At 45.9% G+C, this 17,387-nt stretch overlaps 1 protein-coding gene across 7 annotated transcripts in view; it reads right to left on the bottom strand.

Moving 5' to 3' along the window:
* LOC144498704 (DENN domain-containing protein 5B) overlaps positions 1-17,387 on the bottom strand; it is a 286,461-nt gene that overhangs the window by 40,705 nt on the left and 228,369 nt on the right. For 4 of the 7 annotated variants that reach the window (XM_078220239.1, XM_078220238.1, XM_078220236.1 and 1 more), the window contains 3 exons: positions 17,175-17,325; positions 8,969-9,062; positions 1,379-1,510 (listed from right to left, as the gene is read on the bottom strand). In XM_078220239.1, coding sequence (XP_078076365.1) covers positions 1,379-1,510; positions 8,969-9,062; positions 17,175-17,325 — 377 coding nt within the window. Of the gene's footprint in view, positions 1-1,378; positions 1,511-8,968; positions 9,063-11,475; positions 11,509-17,174; positions 17,326-17,387 lie in introns of all 7 variants that reach the window. The other 3 variants (XM_078220237.1, XM_078220235.1, XM_078220232.1) reach the window with 1 other exon arrangement.

Genomic DNA, 17,387 nt, shown 5'->3' on the forward strand with positions numbered 1-17,387 from the left:
GGTTACTGACCTCTCTGTGACCCCAGGTTACTGACCTCTCTGCGACCGCAGGTTACTGACCTCTCTGCGACCAGGAACAGTTTCCCTTGTTGACTCTTTCAAAACAGAATCACAGAATACTACAGTGCAGAAGAGGCCCTTCGGCCCATCGAGTCTGCACCGACGCATGAATGGCTCTGACCTGCCCACCTAATCCCACTTGCCAGCACTTGGCTCAGAGCCTTTAATGTTATGGCGTGCCATGTACTCACCCAGGTACTTTTTAAAGGATGTGAGGCATCCCACCTCCCCCACCCTCCCAGGTAGTGCATTCCAGACTGTCACCACCATCTGGGTAAAAAAGTTTTTCCTCACATCCCCCCTTAACCTCCCACCCCTCACTTTTAACTTGTTCCCTCGTAACTGACCATTCAACTAAGAGGAACAGCTGCTTCCTATCCACCCTGCCCCTCATAATCTTGAACACCTCAATCAGGTCGTTCCTCAGTCTTTTCTGCTCCAGAGAAATCCGCCCAAGCCTATCCAACCTCTCTTTATAACTTAAATGTTCCATCTCAGGCAGCATCCTGGTGAATCTCCTCTGCACCCCCTCCAGTGTGTTCACGTTCTTCCTATAATGTGGCGACCAGAACTGCACTCCAGCTGTGGCCTCACCAAAGTTCTATACAACTCCATCATGACCTTTCTGCTTTTGTAATCTATACCCCGATTGATAAAGGCGAGTGTGCCATATGCCTTTTTCACCACCCTATTAACCTGCCTTTCCGCCTTCAGAGATCTATGGACAATCACGCCAAGATCCCTTTCATGATTCTGACCACCTCTATCAAATGTTCCTAAGCCTTCTCCACTCTTTAAAAGTAAAAGCCCAGTTTCTCTAATCTCCTCAAGGGACTGAAATCTTTCATCTCTGGCACAATTCTACTAAATCTCTCCAAGGCTTTGACATGCTTCCTAAAAGTGGGCTCTGGGACTGACCAGAATACTCCAGCTGGTGCTTAACCAGTGTTTTTAGGAATGGTTTAGCATATTTTCCTTGCTTTGATACTGTACACTCTATTAATAAAGCTCAGGATCCTGTTTTCCTCCCCCACAGCCTTCTTAACTTGTCCTGCCACCTTCACAGACTTGTGCACATACACCTCCCCAGTCTCCATTTGCTTCAATCTTGGCCTATACTCCAGCACAACTCCGAAGGTTTCATATATCCCACTAAAGAGAGTCCTGAATGGTAGCACCGGCTGATCAGGCTTCTACACCTCTCTTTCTCAACAGCACCAACACCAGCTGAAGCCAACAGCCCAGTTGAGATTTAATCTCAGGATCAGACAGGATAAGGGGGAAAGGGGAGGGGAATAATTAACCGCAATCGAGTTACCTTAATGCGACATTCTTTCAGCAGGCCTTCTACAAACTTCCAGTTGGTCTGTGCAATGACAGCTGGTGACAAATCCGAGAGTTTGGGTTGCCGTAGGTTTTTCCCTATACTCCGGGCCTCCTGGATGTATTTCTGTGAACAAGAGCAGACATATTTAAGACGGGCTCTTTCTAAACATCCAGCGGACTCCTGTGGAATCACACTTAACCCGTCAGGTCAGAGTGACGGCAGAACAGAGGTGTGGTTAGATTTTTCTGAACATGCAAACTAGGTCCAGGCCTTGAACATTACTCCCAGATATGGGGGGAACTCAGCAGAGGCCTTCGCATGCACATGACTTGACATCTATTCGGTTATTTCTCACTCACCTCTATCCTTATATTTGCACTGAAAATGCTGGTATCCTGTTTCATGGACTCGACAATGCTCAAGGCTCCCTTGAACTCTCCTTCCTTAGTTTTTTTAAAACGCCCTCCCTTCTCCCCAGACACTCAGTGCAGTAAGTTCACGAGTGATGACCCTCACCAGCTCCACCCATGCACCCAAACCCATATTTCTGTGGGCACGGACAACATTGGAAGAAGGCAACTGAAAACATTCGTTCCCATGATGATTGGCCACACGCAACAACTTGCATTTATGTAGCACCTTCAGAAAAATATCCCAAGTTATGTGGGAGATCTGCCAGGCTGGACATGATGCAAGATGAGAGTGTAAAATTGTGTGTGTGAGAGAGAGAGGGAGAGCGTGTGTGTTGTGTTGGAATGGAGAAAGCGTGCAGGTGGAGAAAGCGCGTGAGTGTAGAGAAAAAGAATGCATGAGTGAGAGTGTGTCTGCCTGAGAGAGAAAGGGTGCGTGAGCGTGCGTGAGAGAATGCGAGTGAGTGTGCGTGAGAGAATGCGAGTGAGTGTGCGTGAGAGAATGCGAGTGAGTGTGCGTGAGAGAATGCGAGTGAGTGTGCGTGAGAGAATGCGAGTGAGTGTGCGTGAGAGAATGCGAGTGAGTGTGCGTGAGAGAATGCGAGTGAGTGTGCGTGAGAGAATGCGAGTGAGTGTGCGTGAGAGAATGCGAGTGAGTGTGCGTGAGAGAAGAGTGAGTGTGCGTGAGAGAAGAGTGAGTGTGCGTGAGAGAGAGAGTGTGTGCGTGTGAGAGAGTGAGTGTGCGTGAGAGAGAGTGAGTGTGCGTGAGAGAGAGTGTGTGCGTGAGAGAGTGAGTGTGCGTGAGAGAGAGTGAGTGTGCGTGAGAGAGAGTGAGTGTGCGTGAGAGAGAGTGAGTGTGCGTGAGAGAGAGTGAGTGTGCGTGAGAGAGAGTGAGTGTGCGTGAGAGAGTGAGTGTGCGTGAGAGAGAGTGAGTGTGCGTGAGAGAGAGAGAGTGTGCGTGAGAGAGAGTGTGCGTGAGAGAGAGTGTGCGTGAGAGAGAGTGTGCGTGAGAGAGAGTGTGCGTGAGAGAGTGTGCGTGAGAGAGTGTGCGTGAGAGAGTGTGCGTGAGAGAGTGAGCGTGAGAGAGTGAGTGTGAGAGAGTGTGTGTGCGTGAGAGAGAGTGTGTGTGCATGAGAGAGAGTGTGTGTGCATGAGAGAGAGTGTGTGTGCATGAGAGAGAGTGTGTGCGTGAGAGAGTGAGTGTGCGTGAGAGAGAGTGTGCGAGAGAGTGTGCGAGAGAGAGTGTGCGAGAGATAGTGTGCGAGAGATAGTGTGCGAGAGATAGTGTGCGAGAGATAGTGTGCGAGAGATAGTGTGCGAGAGATAGTGTGCGAGAGATAGTGTGCGAGAGATAGTGTGCGAGAGTAGCAGGGTGAGGTGAATGTGAGCAAGTGAGCGAGTGTGTGAGTTCAAATGTGCAAGGAACAGGGGAGAGGGGGAGGAGAGATCAGAAGTGGGAGGAGCAACGATGGGGCAGGAGAGGAGAGAGAGGGAGGAGAAGAGAGGAGGGAGGAAATAAATAAACTTGGGGAATAGAATCCTACATAGAAACTAGAAGCAGGAGTAGGCCATTCAGCCCCGCGAGCCAGCTCTGTCATTCATTATGATCATGGCTGATCATCAAATTTGATATCCTGATCCTGCCTTCCCCCCACATCCCTTGGTCCCTTTAGCCCCAAGAGCGATATCTAATTTCTTCTTGTAATCACACAACATTTTGGCCTCAACTACATTCTGTGGTAGCGAATTCCACAGATTCACCACTCTCTGGGTGAAGAAATGTTTCCTCATCTCAATCCTAAAAGATTTACCCCTTATCCTCAAAGTTAAAATTTATTTACTAGTCACAAGTACATTATATTAACACTGCAATGAAGTTACTGTGAAAATCCCCTAGTCGCCACACTCTGGTGCCTGTTCGGGTACACTGAGGGAGAATTTGGCATGGCCAATTCATCTTTGGACTATGAAGACTATGACCCCAAGTTCTGGACGCTCTTACCATCGGGAACATTCTTTCTGAATCTATCCTGTCTAACCCTGTTAGAATATTTAATGAAACTGGGGAGGGGAAAGAGCAAGACCTCGCAGCCAATGACTATCTGTAGACCTGACAATATTTTCATAAAGCCTATGTTTCTAGTGACCTCTTCAATTCCTTTGCCTATTCACAGAGCTAAATTCTTCCTATGACAACCCGACTTTTCTGTGTTCTGCTACTGCATTCCAACAGAGTTAAATCTCATTCGCCATTGATCCACTCAGTTTTGCAGAATCAAGTGTCAAAACAGAACAGGTAAAATTCCTTGTAAACCTGCAAAATATTGGAGCATTTTTCAGGCAAAGAGTGTGTGAGTGTGTGTGGGGGCTGGTGTCAAAATTCAAGAGCAACTTTGCAACATATCACATTAGTTTTGTGGTGAGCAAGATTGAAGTGGGTGAACATTGCAGGTCAGTTCTAGGGGTGAGGGGTGGACAACTGTCAGAACAAATCTCGGGGAGCTGTTGGAAGACAGATGCGAATTTGTAAATGGGAATCACTGCCACATCAGAAGCCCAAACATTCATGCCTGGGTAACCAGCCTCTAATATAGAAATTAATGAAGAATGCCTCTTAGAACAGTTGGGATGCGAATCTCTGCTTGGGCTGTCACTACAAAATGGGTCTGAGCAGATTTAGGACAGCTCCAAGCATAGCACAAAATGGCTGGTCGGGCAGCAACAATTGATACTAAATTGGCAATTTCTTCTGAGATGTCTGATGGGAAAGCAGAAATATGGCTTTAGCTTGGTCGTACAGAGCTTGAATATTGCTGAAGAAAGAGATATTGTTGAAGGTTTTTGTCTTGCAGACAGATTCACAAAAACACCAAACCTCAAAGGGAACAATTTCTACTGCATGAGCATATCTATACTGTAGGCAGTATGAACTGTTATTCCCTTAATACTCTTGCAAATTTGTCCTGCTAGCTGCAAGATGAAAAGCTTCAACAACATGTCCCTTTTTTTCACAAGACATATTTTTGGCAATGGGGTGATATTCTGACTGACGGTTGAGGCATATTGTTGGAGCAGAGCAGAAGGAGTTTTCCTCAACATCTAACACCAGACAGGTACTGGAGCATAAATGGTTCAATTATGAGGAAAGGTTGGTTAAACTTGCCTTCGATTCCTGTAATAATTCCCGGTTTAGGTAAATTAAACAAAGGACGACACGGTGGCACAGTGGTTAGCACTGCTGCCTCACAGTGCCAGGGAGCTGGGTTTGATTCCCCGCTTGGGTCACTGGCTGTGCCGAGTCTGCACGTTCTACCCATATTTCCTCCAAGTGCTCCGGTTTCTTCCCACACTCCAAAGATGTGTGTGTTAGGTGGATTGGCCATGTTAAGTGTCAGGGATATCAGCAGGGTAAATACATGGGGTTGAGGGGATAGGGCCTGGGTGGAATTGTTGTTGGTGCAGGCTCGATGGGCCAAATGGCCTCCTTCCACACTGTCGGAATTCTATGATTCTATGAATGTTTATTTACATATAACTATAATAGAGGCTTGCAGCCCCATGTTACCAGTCGGCTCCCAAGAAAGTTCTGGAACAGAAACCCAAGCTCACCAGGACGATTCCCGCCCCCATCCCCCCACCGCTCCCCGATTGGTTCCCTGGGTTTGACCTTTACTCTGCAGATAGATCATTAAAGAGACATTTCCCAGAAGTACAGGAGAGTGGGTGGCGATCTGATAGAGGTATTTAAGTTGTTGGAAAAAAACTGATTGGCTGGTTACAGAGAAACTGTTTCCTCTGTAAGGGAATCAGTGAGATTGGGGCATAATCATTAAATCAAAGACAGGAAAATTAGGAGTGAAATTATGAAGCATTCTTCACAAAAAAAAGGATTGTAGAAACTGGAGCTCTCTCCCCTAAAGGGTCGTGAATGCACAGACAATTGGAACTGTCAAGACTGAAATTAAGAGATTTTTAAGTAAGAGTAGTTGGAGGAAAGATGGAAAAATGGAGTTAAAGGTGAATTGAATGCCATGGTCTAATTGAATGGCCGGGGGTGTAAAATGGCCGCCTTCTGGTGCTAATGTTCTGGATCTGGGAGTATCAGAAACTGTTCCCATTCTCCAATGCAAACATCTCTCACTTTGATGAACAGAAAGAAAAGGTCACATAAGAAAAACACACTGGCTTTGGGGTTAATCCTGTTGGACATTTGGAATTGAAGTTGGAGAAGTGCTTTCAGTTTGGTTGTCTTAGTGCAAGCCCGACTTCAGTGAACTAAACCGACGGATCTTGTGAATCAAAGCTGTGAAACATTAGAGCCTCTCGTCATGCCCCTTACGCACAACATACCAGTGAGCACTCGGAGAAGGATTTTTTGGGAGGTCGCACGGGAGGGGGCAGTCCCTGATCCCACTCCCAGAAAGCCATGGAGTTGTTCTGGAGCAGGAGCCTTTCTGTTGACTAAATGCGAGATACCCCCCCCCAGCAGAAAGGGACAGAACGCAAAAGGAGCAAGTGCAGGAAAAAGCAGAACATGAGAAGGTTAAAGAAAGACGCACAAAACAAGGAGAATGAAAAACAAAAGCATTTGCAAATAAGCATAGACAATAATGCAAGTTTCTAAGCCTGGTTGAATAATTCTGATGAAATGTCATTGGCTGAAATATTGGGGACAATTTGTACCAATGTGATCAGTTGGGAAACTAATGAAATCGGATGGTTTTAAAGCCTGCACAATACTAATCTCTACTGACTCCAGTGGGAAGGCAGGGTGCAACTAACGGAGTGAGTTTCCCCACCGCATGGAGTGGGGAGGAGGCGCCATGCAGGGGAGGGTTGGGTTAAAAATGCACCCACTAATTGGGTTCTCTTCACACTGATACTGTCCTGATTTTACTTACTGACTGATTCCAGCACTCCCTGTTTCTACCTCAGGTTTTGGGTATTTGCTGGGATTTTGTTGGATTTAGTTTGATCGAGTTTATAAATGGAAAGTGACAAAGTTGTTGTAAATTTGTACCAGCGCTCTGGTTAACACCGAGGAGGTATGATGGTTGAGTAAGTGATGGCACTTGACCATATCCACTGGACATGGCAGTGGAGTTGCAACAGCTAAGGTCAGTGCCTCTGTGCTATGGACAACATGGTTCTCGACTCTGAATTCCAACCAGTAACTTCTGCTGGGAAGTGAGAAGACATCATCAGTCTCGGCTATTGTAACTTCCTGTATGAGATAGCCCTTGACATTCTACATCTACACCCAGATGTCCAGGACTGATCACATCCTGACAACCACACTTCAGTAAGAATCCGATGCCTTCGACAGAGTTAATGAGCTGCTGAAAACCCCATGGAGTTGTTCCCAATCTCACTGAAACCTGCATCTCTCCTCGGTACGTTTTTCAAATGAATAACCAGTAATTCCATAAGGCAGTCGAGTGAATATTGACCCTCCCGCTCTGTCCATCATCCATACCCCCACCCCCAGAGCTGGAGCTGATTCTTTACGGTGTCCTGTTCCACAGGTGAAGGGTGCAGGCGCCCAGTCTCTGCCCCAGCATCGTGACTCGATTCCAGCCTTAGGAAGGCATCATCTAACGTGATGTCTCATCACAGAGTGAGTGAGGCTGTCACTTTAATGCGCATTAGTGCCAAATTAGCTCCATCATGGACGGGTTGGGCCTTTTTTCATTCATTCACGGGATGGGGGGCGGCACGGTGGCACAGTGGCTAGCACTGCTGTCTCCAAGTGCCAGGGACCCGGGTTCAATTCCTGGCTTGGGTCACTGTCTGTGTGGAGTTTGCACATTCTCCCCATGTCTGCGTGGGTTTCCTCCGGGTGCTCCGGTTTCCTCCCACAGTCCAAAGATGTGCAGGTTAGGTGGATTGGCCATGCTAAAATTGCCCCTTAGTGTCAGGGGGACTAGCTAGAGTAAATGTGGATAGCGCCTGGATGGGATTGTGGTCGGTGCTGAATTGATGGGCCGAATGGCCTCCTTCTGCAGTGTATGATTCTATGTGTGCATCGCTAGCAAGGCCAGCATTTATTGTCCATCACTAATTGCGTTTCCATGGTGCAGTGGGCTGCCTTTTGAACCGCTGCAGTCCACATGGAGCAGGTCCAGCAGGTGGAGTGGGCATCACGGGCAAGGCATCCACAGTGTTGTTAGGGAGCTCCCAGCAACTGCGAAGGAATGGTGACATATTTCCAACTCAGAATGGTGTGTGGCTTGGAGGGTAACTTGCAAGTGATGGTGTTTCCCATGTGTCTGCTGCCATTGTCCTTCTAGGCGGCAGAGGTCATGTATTTGAAATATGTTGGCGAGTTACTGCAGTGCATCTTGCAGATGGTACACACAGCTTCCACTGTCAGTGGTTGAGAGAGTAAATGTTTAAGGTGGTGGTTGTGGTGCCAATTAAGGAGGCTGCTTTGTCCTGGATGGAGTCAAACTTACTGATTATAGTTGGAGCTGCACCCATCCAGGCAAGTGGAGAGTATTCCACACACTCCTGACTTGCGCCCCCAAACCCAGTCAATCAGCTGTTATCAATTATCAGTTTACTTTCAATCCTCTGAAAAGTGGTGGAAGGTGACAGGACAATCAAGTGGCACTTACTCAGCACTAACCTGTTCTCGGACACTCAGTTTGGATTTTCTCAGGGTTACTCAGCTCCTGACTTCATTACAGCTTTGTTTCAAATATGTACAAAAGAGCTGAACTGCAGAGGTGAGGTGAGAGTGCTGCCCTTGACATCAAAGTAGCTTTTCACTGAGTGTGGCATCAAGGAGCCCCAGCAAAACTGTAGCCAATGGGAATCAGGGGGGTCACCGCCGAGCGCGGGCACTGGGGGTCACCGCCGAGCGCGGGCACTGGGGGTCACCGCCGAGCGCGGGCACTGGGGGTCACCGCCGAGCGCGGGCACTGGGGGTCACCGCCGAGCGCGGGCACTGGGGGTCACCGCCGAGCGCGGGCACTGGGGGTCACCGCCGAGCGCGGGCACTGGGGGTCACCGCCGAGCGCGGGCACTGGGGGTCACCGCCGAGCGCGGGCACTGGGGGTCACCGCCGAGCGCGGGCACTGGGGGTCACCGCTGAGCGTGGATGCTTACAATCAGTGTTACTAATAATGGTCATAGTGAGTGCAATTAAAATTTCCAGATCACCATGTACCTCTTTCAGATCGTTGTCCAGTGCCAGATGTTCGGAATGTTGTCGAAGCCGGTCTTTCCTTCGCTGAGCTGTGGCGCTTCGATTGGCCCATCGACTGTGGATAGGGAGAGATTCGGAACAGAGGTTTTAGTGTATCGGCATTACCAACATCCTGTCTTCTATTGAAAGAATAAGCCCTGCATTCAGCTCAACCTGATAAAAACGTGGGATTAACTGTGCTCTTTCAGACACTTCATTAGCTGCTTAAAATCAAGATCAGTTGCTTTAGCAAAATGAAGCGACACTATCAATCTGGCCGTCATAAACACAGAAAAATGAAGAAGAGGCAAGAGGACGAAGCTAGGCAAAAAGACAGCCTGGCACTTTAAAAGGTTTGAAGTATTGAACAGTGCCCATTCACCCAAAGATATGGGTCAATTATCAGATGACTTTCCTGATTTTCGGAGATACCACATCGACCGAATAAGTGGAACTAGTGGACTCTGAAAAGACAATGGAACTACAAGATACAGCTGGTTCTGTTGAAGTGAGGGAAGAAACCTACCCTGAAGACATTGCCTTATGACCAAAATCTGTTCCGCTGGGTATGATAGAATATGTTGTGCTAAATAAACCAGAAAGCACAAGTAATATGAAAAATTAGAGAAAAGAGTTTGAAGTTGGAGGCTGAAAGCAGGTTTGAAGTCTCCAGCAGTCCCATTTTCTGAGGGTGAAGAAAAATGGGATTACAGAAATTAGAAATTGGTGGATTTTCTTTTGGAAACCTCTAAGGCAGTTACTGTTACTTTTGCAAATTATTCCCAGACCCTGGTAAAGGGAAACAAGCATTCATCAACGGGTCCTCTAACTGGAGAAATGACGGAAGAGACCTTGTTGATCATGAAACCTGCAAAATTCATATTAAAACTATGTGTGCGTTTATTCAAAGGTGTAAATTAGCTGAAAGAATTGAATCTGCATTATTGGCTTAGTTTGAAAAGGAATGTTCTTATTGGAGGAAAATGCTGAAACATGCTGTTGCCACAGTCAAACTGCTGTCTTCTTTGAGACTAGAGGTAATTTTTTAGCCTGCATTGAGTATCTCAGTGAATTAGATGAGCTTCTCAAAGACAAATTGAAAAGCCATCAGTATTGTCGTTCAGGGAAGACCAAGTTTTTAATGCACAGAACCTATGATGACTTCATCACTACAATGGCAGAGCAGCTCAGAAGCAAATTCACTCATGAAATAAAAGATGCTAAATACTATTCCATAATAGTTGATTCAACAACAAATGTGAGTCATATGGACCAATTAACATTAATTTCAAGATATGTGATTGACGATGGTCAAGTTGTAGGGCGATTTCTTTGTTTTGTCCAGCTACAATCCCACACTCCTGAGTGTCCGAAGACAACTGTTCCGGAAATCATTGCAAATTTAGGTTTGAATATCAAAAATTGTCATGGGTAGAGCTTCAATAATGCTGTACGTAGGGCAGGAAAATATTCAGGCTACGAGTAAGACTGAACAATGCAAGCCCCCATGCATTATTCATCCCATGTCCCTGTCACTCCTTGAATTTAATCGGCAACATTGCAGCTGAATCCTGTGAGGAAGTTTTTTTGACTGTTTAAAATGTGTATGCCTTTTTTTTGGTTTCCATGCATCAGTGGAATATGTTGCAATCACACTTGTAGCAGGGACAGGGAAAACAGTTGATAGTAAAAGAAGTTGTGACACCAGATGGTCCGCTCATGCAGATGCTGTTTTGGCTTTGAAATTAAACCTTGTTGATATAAAGGAAACCTTATCAGACATAACTGCATCAAACTGCAAACAACATGTAAAAAGCTGAAGCAAAATCCTTAGCAGAGAAGTTCAAAAAGTATGATATTGCTGTTTTTACTCTTTTGTGGAACCACTTGCTTCAAAGAATTAATGCCATCAGCAAATCACTGCAAAATATTCTTACAAATTTATTGAATGCTGCACAATTGTTAGCCTGAGTTAAAAGTTTTGTCATGGAAGTACAAAATGACTATAGCTTGATGGAAGCAGAGGCACTAACATTAACAAAAAATATAGGATCCTCTGATGTATCTGATGAGAAGCACACAAGACGCAGGAAGTTATTTTTCGATGGAACTAGAGACAATGAAATCAATTTAAAAGGGAAAGAGAAGATCATCATTGAGATTGTCAATGTTATTTGTGACACAACAGTGGTGCAACTGCAGAGTAGAAATTAATCTCTGAAAAAAACTGCTGCGTTACTTTGTGTGTTTTTTGACAAAGGTTTGGATGAAAATGTCAAAAGCCACTGCAGCGAGAAATTAAGTGAATTCTGCCGAGAGGACATCGAAACATCATTTTGAAGATGAAGCAGAACAATTAATTCATTTCATCAATAATGATGAGCTTTGCACTTTGAGATCACCAGCTGATTTGTACAGACTGTACATGATGGTTTGCAAGGCAACCGTTCCAAATGTGGAAACTATTCTGAAAATACTTTTAACAATACCTGTCACAAATGCATCCGGTGAATGTTCTTTTTCTGTATTGAAAAGAGTTAAAAATTATTTGTGAAGTATGATGAATTAGGAACATTCGATAAGTTCAGCAATACTGATGATTGAAAATGCGTCTTTACAAGATATTACCTCCAATGATGTAATTGATGATTTTGTAAAGAAGGTAAAGAAGGTAAAGAACCTACCTCTAACATCTGTCCTATATCTCTCACCCCTCAATTTAAAGCTATGTCCCCTCGTGCTAGCCAACACCATCCGAGGAAAAAGGCTCTCACTATCCACCCTATCTGATCAGAGGATTAGATAGGGTGGATAGTGAGAGCCTTTTTCCTCGGATGGTGTTGGCTACCACGAGGGGACATAGCTTTAAATTGAGGGGTGAGAGATTTAGGACAGATGTTAGAGGTAGGTTCTTTACTCAGAGAGTAGTAAGGGCGTGGAACGCCCTGCCTGCAGCAGTGGTGGACTCGTCAACGTTGAGAGCATTCAAGTGGTTATTGGATAAACATATGGATGATATTGGAATAGTGTAAATTAGAGGGGCTTTAGATTGGTACCACTGGTCGGCGCAACATCGAGGGCCGAAGGGCCTGTACTGCGCTGTAATGTTCTATGTTCTATGTATGTAGAAAAAAAAGCCATCGAAATTGTTATGCCAACAAGGGATGAAGCACAAAAGTTTTAAAAATCTGTCCCTCTTCTATATTCCTTTGTTTAAATTTGCTTTTTCAAAATGGACCATTGCTGGTCTGATATATTGGCTGCAGCTGGTCACATGCTGGTAGTTCTAACCACCATCGCTCTCCAGACCGGCCTTCAGGAAGGAACCTGCCAGACAAAACCAGCTGAAATTGGAATTGGACTTAATGGACTCCACTCACATGAACATACGACAATAACTTTTTGTGAGAGGAAGTAACTTTTATTTTTGAAACTGAATGAGACTCTGTGAAATATACCGAATGGCAGTGCATGCACCTTGCTGATTGGAGTAAAAAAAACAGAAAAATGCTGGAAAATGTCAGCAGGTCTGACGGTATCTGTGAAGAGAGAGTCGAGCCAACTTTGAGTTCTGATGAAGGGTCATCTCAACTCGAAACATTGGCTCTACTCTCTCTCTCCACAGATGCTGTCAGACCTGCTGACGTTTTCCAGCATTTTTCTGTTTTTGTTTTAGATTCCAGCATCCGCAGTATTTTGCGTTTATCTTGTTGACTGGAGTATTTGCTCTTGCACTGGCTCATTCTGAAGAACTCCTATTTGTGATCCTTGAATTTTTAAAGAGTTGCTCGGCAATGTTTTTACTTGCTGTACAAGCCTGCACTGCGGTGATATCACTGGCTAATTTCTCCATCTCGTTGCAAGTTCCATATTTACTCGCCTCAAAATTCAAATCATTCTGACAAGTTTGGAATTCAGCAAAGTAATTATTCACACACACTTGTTTTTACAAGTGAAAAAGCAGTGATCAATTTGTGTATTTTTGTGTCTTCTGCCTTGGCATCCGTGGGGTGAGGGTGGGTGGGAAGGGGTGAGGTTGGGATGGGGTGATGCCCCAGAAATGAAGGTGAGGCAGGGCCCACTAACTGTAAATCCATGTCTGTCTGCATTGGCCTAGTAAGAGATTTCCTTAAAGGAAAAACAGCAGCTCGATTGCCATTCCAGGCTGCAGAAACTGGAATCAGGTAAGGGCGCAGTCCGAGGTCCTATAGTTGGCCTCACTGCCCTTGGACCAGATAAGTGGGTTGGGGGGAAGAATGGGTATCCATTACAACCCACAGCCCTGATCACTCTCCATCGACACGCACCCTGAAAGAGTCTATTGAACGTCTGTCAGGTGAGGCAGTTGTGACCCAATAACAATGATGGCACACAACAGTCACGAGGAATGGCCACACTGTGAAAGGGCAGGAGAGCAGGAGCACCTGTTGTATATCAGCAAGAGTCATGAGGGGATCAGGAAATGATAGGAACCAGTTGAAAATGCAAATAGCTGACAAACCCAGTGACGATGTGTGGCACTAAAGAGTGACGAGGGGAAAATGTTTGATTGTTAGACCGTGTGGCTGGAAAAGGTCATTTCTCAGGGAATTTAGCCATTAGTTTGATGAGGTTAATTAACAATCATTGGGCACACTAATAATGGGTTAGCAATGAGTCACCCAGAACATCAGGTTAAATCCCTCGCAGGCTAACATTTTCTTTCCAACAGATCATCAGCTTGATCTGGCGACGGTTCTCTCCACCCTCCTCACCAAGTCCATCATTCTGCAGTGAAGAGAGTGGAATGTGTAAACGCTATCCTCACCTACCTGAATCTGGATAGATACATCTCCAAGCTACACAGAGCATATTCAGCCCATTTCCTCTCCACCCTGTGGGTCGACACAGGCCAAAATGACGGCCCGGATCACAAGCACAAAAACACATTCCGATTCAGAGAGCACCTCTGAACACATGAAACAAAAGCGAAACATCCCGGGCCATTGGATCCCATGGAGGGATGATGCTGTTTCTTATTCATTCATGGGATGTGGGCGTCACTGGCTGGGCCAGCGTTTATTGCCAATCCCTATCTGACCTTGAGCTGAGTGGTTTGCTGGACCATTTAAGAATCAAACACATCGTTGTGGGTTTGGAGTCACATTTAGGCCAGACCAGGCAAGGATGGCAGATTTCCTTCCCAAAAGTGAACCAGATGGGTTTTTACAATAATCAACAATGGTTTCATGGTCACTGTTAGATTTTTATTGAATTCAAATTTTACTATCTGCCATGGTGGGATTCGAACCTTGGTCTCTAGGTTCAAGACACCAGAGATCTGGGTCTCTGGATTGCTAGTCCAGTGACAATATCACTACACCACTGCCTCCTTAAACCTCATTATGAACGTACCCTGAATTATTGAATCCTTCAGGGTTATTATTGCTGACTGCCCCTCCCTCAGCGTACCACCCCACCCCATCCATCTTCCTGCTGAAAGTATTCATTTCATCCTCACGATTTGGTTCCATGAGTAACTCTGCTCCGAGTTCTCATTCTCCAGACAGCGCTCGTGGGTTATTTGACCACAAAGAGGCAATACAGCCAAGCCCAATCTCACACACATGCACCTTCCCTCGTTAGCAACTGAGACTACAAACCTTAAACTCATTTTGCCCTCTCCCTTATTTGGAGAAATCAGTTGCTGATGACAACCCAGCTCCAATCAGCCAACTCAATCAATACTGGGCCCAAATGTAAGCAGAGCATGCTGGAAACACTCAGCAGGTCTTGCAGCATCTGTGGAGAGAGAGAGAGAGAGAGAGAAAAACAGAGTTAACGTTTCAAGTCCAATATGACTTCTTCGGAACTCTTCTGGTCATATTGGACTCCCAACATTAACTCTGTTTATCCCCCTCCACTGATGCTGTCAGACCTGCTGAGTTTTTTCAGCATTTTCTGTCCTTATTTCAGATTTCCAGCATCTGCAGTATTTTGTTTTGATTTTGATGCTGGGACCAAACCCTTTGGCCTGGCTGATGGGGATAAAGTTGGAATATTCAGAGCTTGCATGGATTTTTCACGAGTACTTGCACGGGAGCAACAACCCCGGAGTCTGCTCTGCCGGTCAACTCGATCGTTGCCTGATCAACACCGTGGGAGACACTTCCAGACTTCCCATTTGTTTTGAAAAAGTGCTTCCTGATTTTCCCCCTCAACTGGTCCATCTCTAGTTCGAAGATAATACTCCCTTTGTTCTCCATTCTCACACCATAGAATCATAGAATCCCTACAGTGCGGAAGGAAGCCATTCGGCCCATCAAGTCTGCACTGAACACAATCCCACCCAGGCCCTTTTCCCGTAACCCCACACATTTACCTCGTTAATCTCCGTGACACTAGGGCTAATTTAGCATGGCCAATCAACCTAACCTACACATCTTTGGAGTGTGGGAAGAAACTGGAGCACCCGGAGGAAGCCCACATAGACACGGGGAGAATGTGCAAACTCCACACAGACAGTCACCCAAGGCTGGAATTGAACCCGGGTCCCTGGCACTGTGAGGCAGCAGTGTTAACCACTGTGCCAGTAGAAATGGTTTCACTGTACCTGCCTGATCAGACCCCTTTAACATTTTAAACATCTCGATCAGAGCAGCGCTCCCTCAATCTTCTAAACTCGAGTTTAGAGCCAAGCTTCTGTGACCTGTCCTCATCATTTAACTCTCCAAACTCCGGTGTCATTCTGGTGAATCTACAGAGCAGCATTTCCATTGCCAGTATAACCTTCCTGAGGTGTGGTGTTTAAAGCTGAATGCAGTGCTCCGCGTGGACGCTCTCCACAGTTATCATTATAGATTCATTACTCTGCAGTTTAACTGTATTGATGACCAACTGGTGGAAATATCATGTCCTTCTGACCAAGTTCAAATTGGTTTTGATCACATGTGACAGAAACATCCTGAGCGAACAAAGACAGGAACCCGACTGCAGTGCGATATGAAAATTTCTCTGTTAGTTTGATCTGTATATTTAAAAGGATCAGGCCCTGCTCAAAGCTCACCTGCCACTGTGAAGGACAGGTTCAGCTTAGATGTGATGCTTATCATAGAAATCATAGAAACCCTACAGTAACAGAAAGAGGCCATTCGGCCCATCGAGTCTGCACCGACCACAATCCCACCCAGGCCCTACCCCCATATCCTACCCACTAATCCCTCGAACCTACGCATCTCAGGACACTAAGGGGCAATTTTTTTTTAGCATGACCAATCAACCTAACCCGCTTAGTGCAGTTGAATTGCCTACGAATACATAGAATCCCTATAGTGCAGAAGGAGGCCATTCGGCCCATTGAGTCTGCACCGACAACAATCCCACCCCAGGCCCTATCCTTGTAACCCCACGTAATCCCCCTGACACTGAGGGGAAATCCCACCCAAGACCCATTCCCTGTAACCCCAAGTATTTACCCCGCTAATCCCCCCAACCTACACATCTTGGGACACTAAGAGGCAATTTAGCATGGCCAATCCACCTAACCTGCACATCTTTGAAGTGTGGGAGGAAACCAGAGCACCCAGAGGAAACCCACGCAGACACGGGGAGAATATGGAAACTCCATACAGTCACTCGAGGCCGGAATCGAACCCGGGTCCCTGGCGCTGTGAGGCAGCAGTGCTAACCACTGTGCCACCCATACACACCTCCATGGAAATTGCCAGGCTGGAGGAATGAGGAAAGTACTCAATTCAGAAATTGCTAGGAATGGGTGGGAATACATTTATTGATGTTTCTAGGGGAGATGTTGGTGGCGCAGTGGTAATGTTACTAGACTAGTAATCCAGAGGACCAGGCTAGTGTCCTGAGGACATGGGTTCAAATCTCATTATGGAATTTAAATTCAATTCGTAAATCTGGAATTGAAAGTTAGTCACAGTATTGATGACTGTGAAAGCAGCCTCCATTATTGTAAAAACCCATCTAGTTCACTAACGTCGTTTAGAGAAATCTGTCATCCTTGCATGGTCTGGCCTACATGTGACTCCAGACACCGCAATATGGTCGACTCTTAAATGTCCTCTGAAATGGCCTGGCAAGGCACTCAATTCAAGGGCAATTAGGATGGGCAACAAATTCTGGCTTAGTCAGTGACCTTCACATCCCATGAAAGAATTTAAAAAGAGCTGTTTTTCTTTACACTCACTTGTTATTAGTTGGCCCTGTTGACAGGACATCGGACTGCAGCTTGGGAAAGAATCCTTGTTCGTACTTGCCCTGCCCAATCTTCATGTCCAGCAGGTGTGGGTGGATGGCAGTGTGGTCAATTTTCACTAGGCGCTGCTCAATGGCTTGAGCTGTACAACACATTAATAAAGAGTGACCCAGTGAGTCAGTGTCCTTATAGACAAGTACAGAG

Source organism: Mustelus asterias, chromosome 9 (genome assembly GCF_964213995.1).
Source record: "Mustelus asterias chromosome 9, sMusAst1.hap1.1, whole genome shotgun sequence".
NCBI lineage: Eukaryota > Metazoa > Chordata > Chondrichthyes > Carcharhiniformes > Triakidae > Mustelus > Mustelus asterias.